The 12,515-nt window shown below is 49.4% G+C and overlaps 1 protein-coding gene across 10 annotated transcripts in view; it reads left to right on the top strand.

Moving 5' to 3' along the window:
• Positions 1–12,515, top strand: part of NYAP1 (neuronal tyrosine phosphorylated phosphoinositide-3-kinase adaptor 1) — an 89,626-nt gene that overhangs the window by 53,572 nt on the left and 23,539 nt on the right. For 8 of the 10 annotated variants that reach the window (XM_083185816.1, XM_083185809.1, XM_083185812.1 and 5 more), the window contains 2 exons: positions 4,650–5,555; positions 9,837–9,998. In XM_083185816.1, the coding sequence (XP_083041942.1) occupies positions 9,877–9,998 (122 nt within the window). In that variant the 5' untranslated portion in view covers positions 4,650–5,555; positions 9,837–9,876. Of the gene's footprint in view, positions 1–4,615; positions 5,556–9,836; positions 9,999–12,515 lie in introns of all 10 variants that reach the window. The other 2 variants (XM_083185810.1, XM_083185811.1) reach the window with 1 other exon arrangement.

Raw genomic sequence — 12,515 nt, 5'->3', positions numbered from 1 at the left:
CTCTACCACTACTCTCTGTTCTTCCACTTCTACCTTCCTCTACCACTCCACTCTATTCTTCCACTTCTACCTTTCTCTACCACTCCACTGTGCTCTTCTACTTCTGCCTTCCTCTACCACTCCTCTCTGCTCTTCTACTTCTGCCTTCCTCTACCACTCCTCTCTACTATTCCACTTCTACCTTTCTCTACCACTCCACTCTACTCTTTCACTTCTGCCTTTCTCTACCACTCCACTCTACTCTTCCACTTCTGCCTTCCTCTACCACTCCTCTCTGCTCTTCCACTTCTACCTTCCTCTACCACTACTCTCAGCTCTTCCACTGCTACCGTCCTCTACCACTCCACTCTACTCTTCCACTTCTGCCTTCCTCTACCACTCCTCTCTGCTCTTCTACTTCTGCCTTCCTCTACCACTCCTCTCTGCTCTTCTACTTCTTCCTTCCTCTACCACTCCTCTCTGCTCTTCCACTTCTACCTTCCTCTACCACTCCACTCTATTCTTCCACTTCTACCTTTCTCTACCACTCCACTCTACTCTTCCACTTCTGCCTTCCTCTACCACTACTCTCTGCTTTTCCACTTCTACCTTCCTCTACCACTCCACTCTATTCTTCCACTTCTACCTTTCTCTACCACTCCACTCTACTCTTCCACTTCTGCCTTCCTCTACCACTCCTCTCTGCTCTTCTACTTCTGCCTTCCTCTACCACTCCTTTCTGCTCTTCTACTTCTGCCTTCCTCTACCACTCCTTTCTACTCTTCCACTTCTGCCTTCCTCTACCACTCCTCTCTGCTCTTCTACTTCTGCCTTCCTCTACCACTCCTCTCTGCTCTTCTACTTCTTCCTTCCTCTACCACTACTCTCTGCTCTTCTACTTCTTCCTTCCTCTACCACTACTCTCTGCTCTTCTACTTCTTCCTTCCTCTACCACTACTTTCAGCTCTTCTACTTCTACCTTCCTCTACCACTACTCTCTGCTCTTCCACTGCTACCGTCCTCTACCACTCCACTCTACTCTTCCTCTTCTGCCTTCCTCTACCACTCCTCTCTGCTCTTCTACTTCTTCCTTCCTCTACCACTACTCTCAGCTCTTCCAATTCTACCTTCCTCTACCACTACTCTCTGCTCTTCCACTGCTACCTTCCTCTACCACTCCACTCTACTCTTCTACTTCTGCCTTGCTCTACCACTAATCTCTACTCTTCCACCTATGCCTTCCTCTACCAGTCCTCTCTACTCTTCCACTTCTACCTTCCTCTACCACTTCTCTCCTCTGCATCCCCTCGCAGGGCTCACTGCGCTCGTCACACTATATAAAATCAACTCCATGCCGACATGGATAGTGGGGGTATGAGCATACTAACTTTAGTGGGCGCCCAACTAACATATAACTCTGCTCTTCTTTTTTCAAATCTGCCTTCCTCTACCACTCCTCTCTATTCTTACACTTCTACCTTCCCCTACCACTCCTCTCTAACCTTCCACTTCTGCCTTCCCCTAACACTACTCTCTATTCTTCCACTTCAGCCTTTCTCTACCACTCCTCTAGGTACTTATATGTTAGTTGGGCGCCCACTAAGCTATTTGCTTAGTTTTCTGCGTCCCCTCGCAGGGCTCAATGCGCTCGTCACACTATATAAAATCAACTCCATGCCGACATGGATAGTGGGGGTATGAGCGTACTAACTTTAGTGGGCGCCCAACTAACATATAAGTACCCTCCTCTCTACTCTTCCACTTCTGCCTTCCTTTACCACACCTCTCTACTCTTCTACTTCTGCCTTCCTCTACCACTCCTCTTTACTCTTCTACTTCTGCCTTCCTCTACCACTCTTCTCTGCTCTTCTACTTCTGCCTTCCTCTACCACACCTCTCTGCTCTTCCACTTCTACCTTCCTCTACCACTACTCTCTACTCTTCCACTTCTGCCTTCCTCCACCACTCCTCTCTACTCTTCCACTTCTACCTTCCTCTACCACTACTCTCTACTCTTCTACTTCTGCCTTCCTCTATGACTCCACTCTGCTCTTCCACTTCTGACTTCCTCTACCACTCCTCTCTAACCTTCCACTTCTGCCTTCCCATAACACTACTCTCTATTCTTCCACTTCAGCCTTTCTCTACCACTCCTCTAGGTACTTATATGTTAGTTGGGCGCCCACTAAGCTATTTGCTTAGTTTTCTGCATCCCCTCGCAGGGCTCACTGCGCTCGTCACACTATATAAAATCAACTCCATGCCGACATGGATAGTGGGGGTATAAGCGTACTAACTTTAGTGGGCGCCCAACTAACATATAAGTACCCTCCTCTCTACTCTTCCACTTCTGCCTTCCTCTACCACACCTCTCTACTCTTCTACTTCTGCCTTCCTCTACCACTCCTCTTTACTCTTCTACTTCTGCCTTCCTCTACCACTCTTCTCTGCTCTTCTACTTCTTCCTTCCTCTACCACAACTCTCTGCTCTTCCACTTCTACCTTCCTCTACCACTACTCTCTACTCTTCCACTTCTGCCTTCCTCTACCACTCCTCTCTGCTCTTCCACTTCTACCTTCCTTTACCACTACTCTCTACTCTTCTACTTCTGCCTTCCTCTATGACTCCACTCTGCTCTTCCACTTCTGACTTCCTCTACCACTCCTCTCTACTCTTCCACTTCTGCCTTCCCCTACCACTCCTCACTGCTATTCCATTCTGCCTTCCTTTACCACTCCTCTTTACTCTTCCACTTCATCCTTCCTCTGCCACTCCTCTCTGCTCTTCCACTTTTACCTTCCTCTACCTCTCCTCTTTAATCTTCCACTTCTGCCTCCCCTACCACTCCTCTCTACTCTTCCACGTCTGCCTTCCTCTACCACTCCTCTTTATTCTTCCACTTCATCCTTCCTCTACCACTCCTCTCTGCTCTTTTACTTCTGTCTTCCTCTACCACTACTCTCTACTCTTCCACTTCATCCTTCCTCTACCACTCCTCTCTGCTCTTCCACTTCTGCCTTCCTCTATCACTACTCTCTACTCTTCCACTTCATCCTTCCTCTACCACCCCTCTCTGCTCTTCCACTTCTGCCTTCCTCTACCACTACTCTCTACTCTTCCACATCATCCTTCCTCTACCACTCCCCTCTGTTCTTCCATTTCTGCCTTCCTCTACCACTACTCTCTACTCTTCCACTTCATCCTTCCTCTACCACTCCTCTCTGCTCTTCCACTTCTACCTTCCTCTACCACTCCTCTCTACTCTTTCACTTCTGCCTTCCTCTACCACTCCTCACTGCTATTCCCTTCTGCCTTCCTCTACCACTCCTCTTTACTCTTCGACTTCAGCCTTCCTCTACCACTCCTTTCTGCTCTTCCACTTCTGCCTTCCCCTCCCACTCCTCTCTACTCTTCCACGCCTGCCTTCCTCTACCACACCTCTTTATTCTTCCACTTCATCCTTCCTCTACCACTCCTCTCTACTCTTCCACATCATCCTTCCTCTACCACTCCCCTCTGTTCTTCCATTTCTGTCTTTCTCTACCACTACTCTCTACTCTTTCACTTCTGCCTTCCTCTACCACTCCTCACTGCTATTCCCTTCTGCCTTCCTCTACCACACCTCTTTATTCTTCCACTTCATCCTTCCTCTACCACTCCTCTCTGCTCTTCCACTTCTGTCTTTCCCTACCACTCCTCTCTACTCTTCCACTTCTGCCTTCCTCTACCACTACTCTCTACTCTTCCACTTCATCCTTCCTCTACCACTCCTCTCTGCTCTTCCACTTCTGCCTTCCTCTACCACTCCTCTCTACTCTTCCACTTCATCCTTCCTCTACCACTCCTCTCTGCTCTTCCACTTCTGCCTTCCTCTACCACTACTCTCTACTCTTCCACTTCATCCTTCTTCTACCACTCCTCTCTGCTCTTCCACTTCTGCCTTCCTCTACCATTCCTCTCTACTCTTCCACTTCATCCTTCCTCTACCACTCCTCTCTGCTCTTCCACTTCTTCCTTCTACTACCACTACTCTCTAGTCTTACACTTCTGCCTTCCCCTACCACGCCTCTTTACTCTTTCACTTCTGCCTTTCTGTATAACTACTTTCTGCTCTTCTACTCCTCGCTGCTCTCCACTTCTGCCTTCCTCTACCACTTCTCTTCCACTTCTGCCTTCCTCTACCACTGCTTTCTTCTCTTCCACTTCTGTCTTACTCTACCACTGCTCTCTTCTCTTCCACTTCTGCCTTTTTCTAACACTCCTCTCTACTCTTCCACCACTACCTTCCTCTACCACTCCGCTCTTCTTTTTTCACTTCTGGGTTCCACTACCACTCCCCTCTACTCTTTTACTACTGCATTACTCTACCACTCCCCTCTGCTCTTCCACTACGACTCCTCCCTGCTCTTCCACTTCTACTTTCCTGTACCACTCCTCTCTGCTCTTCTACTTCTGCCTTCCTCTACCACTCCTCTCTGCTCTGCTTCTTTGCTCTTCTCTTTCTCCTTTCGTTTTGATCATTATAAATCTATACAGTTTGAAAATTACTATATAATTACCATTTGCCTTTTGACCTGTTTCAAAAATATTTTATACTGTTTTTCTCATTATTATTTTTTTTTACATTTCTTTCAGCCTTTTCTGATACTGGTGTACTTTTCTTCTACAGGGCTTTCTTTGAAGACGTCTTCCATCCTCCACATCTTCAAATGAACGGGATGACCTCTACCATAAGTTTCTAGATTGGCTCCCAGCCTTTTCTGAAACATTACTATGGGAATGCAAGGGAGGAGATCCACCACAAATGAAGAAGAGATTTGTTCATATTACAATTAAAGTGATATATGACCTTCACGCTGGCTTTGGTTGACTTTTCTGAAGACCATGGGCTGTAGATACTTTTTTTCATGTTTGGAGTCATGAAAGGAAAGCTTCTCTTTATTCTCTATAAAAAGTGTCCACAGCATCCTCTCACTCTTGGGATATTAACTGTGTTCAATGTATAGTGTATTTTCTGTACACTAAGGAGGAAAGTGCTCTCTCCAGTTCTTACATTTTGTTCAGCCACGTTGATTCGGTGTATGGTAGCCAGTTACAACTTTGAGTACTCCTTGTCCTGGCTTCAAGTCACCCCAAGCACTTTGGAAAGGTCTTCCTCAATACATCATTGCAGAGTTGAGGAGAATTATCCCTATTTTTTCTTACTGTTTTTATGCAGTAAAAGACGTGGCGAAATGCTTGCCAGATAACGTCTTTCATCGTTACAGACATTTTGTTGATGTCGTTGTACAGCGCCAATGTGAAGCCCGTCATGTCTTTGTAGGAGGGAACAGTGTCTTCCGATAGCCGTGAAATGTAGACCCCAACTGTAGACATTTGGTGAAACAAACTTTATGGATTGATTTGGTTATTTCCGCTTGGAGGTGCGGAAGGGACTCACAAGACCTCCTGTCCTTATGTGAGGTGGACTGTGGTTGGCTGTGAAGTCAGTGCGGTCAGTTTATTCAACTTGACCCAGATGCAGTATCGGGAGATATGGCTGTGGGATGAAGTCACCAGAGTGAGGCGCCTCAAGGTAAGACGATGGGGACTATAAACTTATTCATCAAGTGGAAGATCAGGTCTACTGAACCTCAGTCTGCTCAGCATGGGGCTGAATCCCATACTGTAGGTGACATTGCTAAGCCACCATAGAGCATACTCTGTCTACGGCTGCATACGACTGTTTTAGTCGTATGCAAAGTCGTGTTCCGGAGGGGAAATTACAAAGCAGTCATGTACGACTGCTTTGTAACCCTCCGATGGTGTAACAATTCGTATTAGCTGGCCATATATACGGCCGCTAATACGAATTTTTCTAGCAGTCTGCACGGATCAGTCAGATCCGTGCAGGCTGCAGAGTGTAAAAAAAAATAGAAAAATAAATAAATATTTAAAAAAAACGGTGTGGGGTCCCCCCCACAGCCGAAACCAGCACCAGGCTGACAGAGACTGGAGCCGGTAATTAAAAATCAGGGAACCCCACAAATAGGGGTTCCCCGATTTTTAACAACCAGCCCCAGGCTCCTGCTCTGGGGCTGGTTCCCAAAATACGGGGGACAAAATGACTAGGGGTCCCCCGTATTTTAAGAACCAGCCCCAGGCAAAACCAGCCAGCAGGGTAATGCCACAGCCGGGGGGAGACTTTTTATACAAGTCCCCCCGGCCTAAGCATTCATCCCTACCGACCAGTCAGCCTGGCCAGGGGCCCTGGGGGAGTGGGGACCCCCCCAATGAAGGGGTCCCCCCCCTCCAGGACTTACCTGACCAGGCTGAAGCCTGGTACTGTCCCCAATGCCCCTGGGCGGTGGGCATCGGGCTGATTAAGTGTAAAAAAAAAGATTAAACTATTGTTTTTTACTGTGGCACTACAAGTGCCAGCAAGCCTCCCCAGCAAGCTGGGACTTGAAGAACCACAAGTCCCAGCCTGCTGGGCATTAAAGGGCCCGCTGGCACTTGTTGTTCCACAGTTAAAAAAATAGTACAATAAACACACTGACACAATGAAAATAAAAGTTTAATACATACATTACATACATACTGATACTTACCTTTCTTGATCCCGTAGGTAGCCCTGGTCCTGATGTCCTGTGTCGTCCTCCAGGTCCATGTCGGCTGTCTGCGTCGTCCTCCAGGTCCATGTCGACGGTCCGTGTCGTCCTCCAGGTCCATGTCGACGGTCCGTGTCGTCCTCCAGGTCCATGGCGGTGTCCGGGTCCGAAGAAATCCATGTTGGAGCTGTGGAAGGAAATCCTACTCACCTGGTCCTGCGCTGAAGAAGTCTTCTCTTGGTCCGACGTAATCCAGGTAATGTTCACAGCTGTCGCCGGTCCCCGCTGTCTCCGCATCGCGCTGAGGAGAGATGCTGAGATATTTCATACTCGGCGCCTCTCCTCAGAATGAATTCTATTGGCCGCCTAGCGGCCAATCAGGAGCCCAGAAAGTCGGCTCCTGATTGGCCGCTAGGCGGCCAATAGAATTCATACTGAGGAGAGGCGCAGAGTATGAAATATCTCAGCAATTCTCCGCAGCGCGATGCGGAGACAGCGGGGACCGGCGACAGCTGTGAACATTACCTGGATTACGTCGGACCAAGAGAAGACTTCTTCAGCGCAGGACCAGGTGAGTAGGATTTCCTTCCACAGCTCCAACATGGATTTCTTCGGACCCGGACACCGCCATGGACCTGGAGGACGACGCAGACAGCCGACATGGACCTGGAGGACGACGCAGACAGCCGACATGGACCTGGAGGACGACACAGGACATCAGGACCAGGGCTACCTACGGGATCAAGAAAGGTAAGTATCAGTATGTATGTAATGTATGTATTAAACTTTTATTTTCATTGTGTCAGTGTGTTTATTGTACTATTTTTTTAACTGTGGAACTACAAGTGCCAGCGGGCCCTTTAATGCCCAGCAGGCTGGGACTTGTGGTTCTCCAAGTCCCAGCTTGCTGGGGAGGCTTGCTGGCACTTGTAGTGCCACAGTAAAAAACAATAGTTTAATCTTTTTTTTTACACTTAATCAGCCCGATGCCCACCGCCCAGGGGCATCGGGGACAGTACCAGGCTTCAGCCTGGTCAGGTAAGTCCTGGAGGGGGGGGACCCCTTCATTGGGGGGGTCCCCACTCCCCCAGGGCCCCTGGCCAGGCTGACTGGTCGGTAGGGATGAATGCTTTGGCCGGGGGGACTTGTATAAAAAGTCTCCCCCCGGCTGTGGCATTACCCTGCTGGCTGGTTTTGCCTGGGGCTGGTTCTTAAAATACGGGGGACCCCTAGTCATTTTGTCCCCCGTATTTTTGGAACCAGCCCCAGAGCAGGAGCCTGGGGCTGGTTGTTAAAAATCGGGGAACCCCTATTTGACGGGTTCCCTGATTTTTAATTACCGGCCCCGGCTCCGTCAGCCTGGTGCTGGTTTCGGCTGTGGGGGGGGACCCCACGCCGTTTTTTTTATTTCGTATTTTATTTTTCTATTTTTTTACACTAAAGCCTGTACGGATCTGACTGATCCGTGCAGGCTTAAAGCAAATACGACAGGGAAAGCAAGGTGTATTTTCCTGTTGTATTCTGGTGCCTGTTTTACACCAATTAGCAGCCGTATTATCAATACTGCTGCTTAGTAAATCAGGAACCACCATTCTTTTGAATGGTGATTTCTGTCGTATCCTATCGATGGTGTAGACATTCGTATTTGTAAATACAAATACGAATGTTCCATCTTTAGGATTACGAATTGTTGTATTTTCGGGATTGTAAATCCCGAAAATACAAATTCGTAAAAAAAAGGTGTATTTCTGCCTACGAATACACCTTTTTTCTACGAATCCATTTTGGTAAATGTCCCCCACAATGTCTACATCGACAGTCACTAATGGTCGACAGTGACTGGGTCGACACTTTGAAATGGTCGACATACCTAAGGTTGGCATTGACATAAGGTCGACACAAGCTTATGGTCAACATAGACCTGGTCGGCTTGGATAAGGTTGATGTGAGTTTTTTGCTGTCCATGTCGGCATATGTCGACACGGACAACATATGAATGTGCCATGCTTTGGGCACTCTTATAGTCGCACTCTGTGCCTGCCAGGAAAGTAATGTATGAAAAGGCAGCTTTTTTTTTAAAAACTCATGTTGACCTTATTCATGTCGATAATAAGCGTGCGTCGACGGTTTGTAAATGTCGACATTTGGTATGTAGACCAGTTCAAGGTGTCGACCTAGTCACTGTTGACTATTAGTGGTTGATCTAGCGACTATGGACAAAGATATTGTCTACCCATGGGCCGCGTACCTCCATACCGCCCGTGATCTGCACTGCCCCAAGCATGTCTCTGGCCCCACACACCCTATGGGGGTGATTCTGGTTGATTTGCAAGGCTGCAGCCTTGCGAGTCCACCAAACCCCGCCTTGCGTATGTTGGCTGGCCGCTACCCGTTCGCAAGGCAAATTCGCATGCAGGGCATGCGAAACGAATGTCGGCGAAGGGTCACACATCGGTAATGTTGCCTCAGAGCAACCTTACAGATGCGTGTTTGCGAGGGTGAAGTAGGTGATGTCAGCTGCCCACCTGTCCGTCATGAGAACCCCCTTATGGGAATGCCCATGAAATTCTGGGCGTTTCCACATGGTGATGCCCACCCCCCGCTCGCAGGGTTGCTTGTGTGCATCGGCAAACAATCTGCGTGCCGTGGCCACACGCAACACACGCATGCACATGCGCAGAAATGGGCATGCATAATAAAAAAACATCGGTCCCCACGTGAAGGAGCGGCACTTGCGAATGGACCTGAATACCTCTGTGTACATCTTCCTCCCATTATTTCCTCTGACCCCCTTTCCCTATTAGTTCCTATGGCCACCATCTATAACTCTGCCATAACCACCTTAGTAAATGCACCAGGTTGGGGCACCAACACCCTCTTTTTGAGGAGCTCAGATGTAGGTTGTAGGCCGTGAAAATTCAAAACTGCTCGGATGCAAAGCTTTCTGTGTATAAACCCGTACGCAGAGAGTCTCGTTGTATGGATGATGTTCCTTGTTCCATTTATCAATAAACCTTAAAGCATGTTGATGATTATTAATGTTATGTCCAATGTGTGGCCATATCTGGTTTGGAATTACTCTTCACGGTTGACTTGTACGACTGCAGTCAAGCCTTTGCCTGACCGAACCATGTGCCAATCTCGTTCATGAAAACATCATCATTGCTTTATCCTGGTTGGCTGAAGTAATACTAGCAGTATCCATTGCTCTTTTTCTGCATGAGACCTGGGGCTCATAAACATGTCCTGTTCTCTCACTCACACAGTGTCCACCTTCACGGGGGTCTAGAGGTCAGACTCCAGAAGATGACCTCAAGCTCCTCTGACACTGTGTCATTTCTTGGGATAGAAAAAGCTGGAGCCATGAATCTGCTGTACAGGAAGAGCCGGGTGGAGTGGAGACAGAAAGAAGAGGAGCCCAAGAGGAGGTAGGTGGACAGGGAGCTTTGGAGGACACTAGACTAAGGTGGCTGAAGATAGTAAGTGAAGGGTGTGCAGGTTAGTATGAAAGTATCTCACACTTGAATATTGTTAGTTCTAGGAACATGTGTGTCTATTCTATTAATATACCAGGAGATGTTAGTGAATAGCATCTGAGTGGTTAAGTCTGGTGAATCTAGGTTGAAGAATGAGCCATGACGTCTTCAGATAAGAGCAATGGAATTGTTCAAAGGCCTGTGACAACCATTTAAAGGTAGAAGACGGTTTCTGCAAGTACAGAGCCAGATCAACACTGCACCTAGTTTTATGATGTGTACCTCATTTTACAAGGCAAGCTCCCCACAATAAGATAAAGATGGGTTGGCCCATTATCAGGGTAGGTGGCTCAGAGTGCCTGGCCGATTAGCAGTGTAGATGGCTCACTGACAGCGTAGGTGTCTCACTCTCAGAGTACCTGACTGATTGTCAGTGTACATGACTCACTGACAGTGTAGATGGCTCACTAACAGTGTACATGACTCACTGACAGTGTAGGTGGCTCACTCTCAGAGTACCTGACTGATTCTCAGCAAAGGTGGCTCACTGACAGTGTATGTGGCTCACTGAGAGTGTAGGTGGCTCACTGACAGTGTAGGTGGCTCACTCTCAGAGTACCTGACTGATTCTCAGCAAAGGTGGCTCACTGACAGTGTATGTGGCTCACTGACAGTGTAGGTGGCTCACTGACAGTGTAGGTGGATCACTCTCAGAGTACCTGACTGATTCTCAGCAAAGGTGGCTCACTGACAATGTATGTGGCTCACTGAGAGTGTAGGTGGCTCACTCTCAGAGTACCTGACTGATTCTCAGCAAAGGTGGCTCACTGACAGTGTATGTGGCTCACTGAGAGTGTAGGTGGCTCACTGACAGTGTAGGTGGCTCACTCTCAGAGTACCTGACTGATTCTCAGCAAAGGTGGCTCACTGACAGTGTATGTGGCTCACTGACAGTGTAGGTGTCTCACTCTCAGAGTACATGACTGATTGTCAGTGTAGATGGCTCACTGACAGTGTAGGTAGCTCACTCTCAGAGTACAGATGGGTCAGGTCCCATCTTTGCAGGGGATGGCGCTGGCGTCGCCAGCCGCCATCCCCCGCCAGCGCCATGGCGATGGTGAGAAGGGGACGCGCGCGCACGAGCGGCGAGCGCGTCCCCTTCCGACGGCGCTTCCATCCGTTCCCCCGGGTCCCCGCCGGCTTGCCGGCGGTAACCCGGGGTCCCCGCCGCCTGCCCGCACCCCCCCTAACCCCCCCTAACCCTGTCCGTCTCCCTGAGGCGGAGACGGACAGGGTTTCCGTTGCGCTAGCGACGGAGACTGAGACGCGCGTGCGCGTGAGACGCACGTGCGTCTCAGTCTCCTCGCTGGCGAGGCTGCTGGCGGGTCGCCAGCGCGTACGTTCTGGCGACCCGCCAGCAAGGATGGCAAACATAACATACTGTACCTGACTGATTCTCAGTGTAGATGGCTCGCTGACAGTGTAGATGGCTCACTGGCAGTGTAGGTGGCTCACTCTCAGAGTACCTGACTGATTCTCAGCAAAGGTGGCTCACTGACAGTGTAGGTGTCTCACTCTCAGAGTACATGACTGATTGTCAGTGTAGATGGCTCACTGACAGTGTAGATGGCTCACTGACAGTGTAGGTGTCTCACTCTCAGAGTACCTGACTGATTGTCAGTGTACATGACTCACTGACAGTGTAGGTGGCTCACTCTCAGAGTACCTGACTGATTCTCAGCAAAGGTGGCTCACTGACAGTGTATGTGGCTCACTGACAGTGTAGGTGGCTCACTGACAGTGTAGGTGGATCACTCTCAGAGTACCTGACTGATTCTCAGCAAAGGTGGCTCACTGACAATGTATGTGGCTCATTGAGAGTGTAGGTGGCTCACTCTCAGAGTACCTGACTGATTCTCAGCAAAGGTGGCTCACTGACAGTGTATGTGGCTCACTGAGAGTGTAGGTGGCTCACTGACAGTGTAGGTGGCTCACTGACAGTGTAGGTGGATCACTCTCAGAGTACCTGACTGATTCTCAGCAAAGGTGGCTCACTGACATCGTATGTGGCTCATTGAGAGTGTAGGTGGCTCACTCTCAGAGTACCTGACTGATTCTCAGCAAAGGTGGCTCACTGACAGTGTATGTGGCTCACTGACAGTGTAGGTGTCTCACTCTCAGAGTACATGACTGATTGTCAGTGTAGATGGCTCACTGACAGTGTAGGTAGCTCACTCTCAGAGTACAGATGGGTCAGGTCCCATCTTTGCAGGGGATGGCGCTGGCGTCGCCAGCCGCCATCCCCCGCCAGCGCCATGGCGATGGTGAGAAGGGGACGCGCGCGCACGAGCGGCGCGCGCGTCCCCTTCCGACGGCGCTTCCATCCGTTCCCCCGGGTCCCCGCCGGCTTGCCGGCGGTAACCCGGGGTCCCCGCCGCCTGCCCGCACCCCCCTAACCCCCCCTAACCC

Source organism: Crinia signifera, chromosome 4 (genome assembly GCF_055691185.1).
Source record: "Crinia signifera chromosome 4, ASM5569118v1, whole genome shotgun sequence".
In the NCBI taxonomy this organism is placed as follows: Eukaryota; Metazoa; Chordata; class Amphibia; order Anura; family Myobatrachidae; genus Crinia; species Crinia signifera.
Note: the sequence above shows the minus strand (reverse complement) of the source record. Positions and strands in the feature narration are given on the sequence as shown.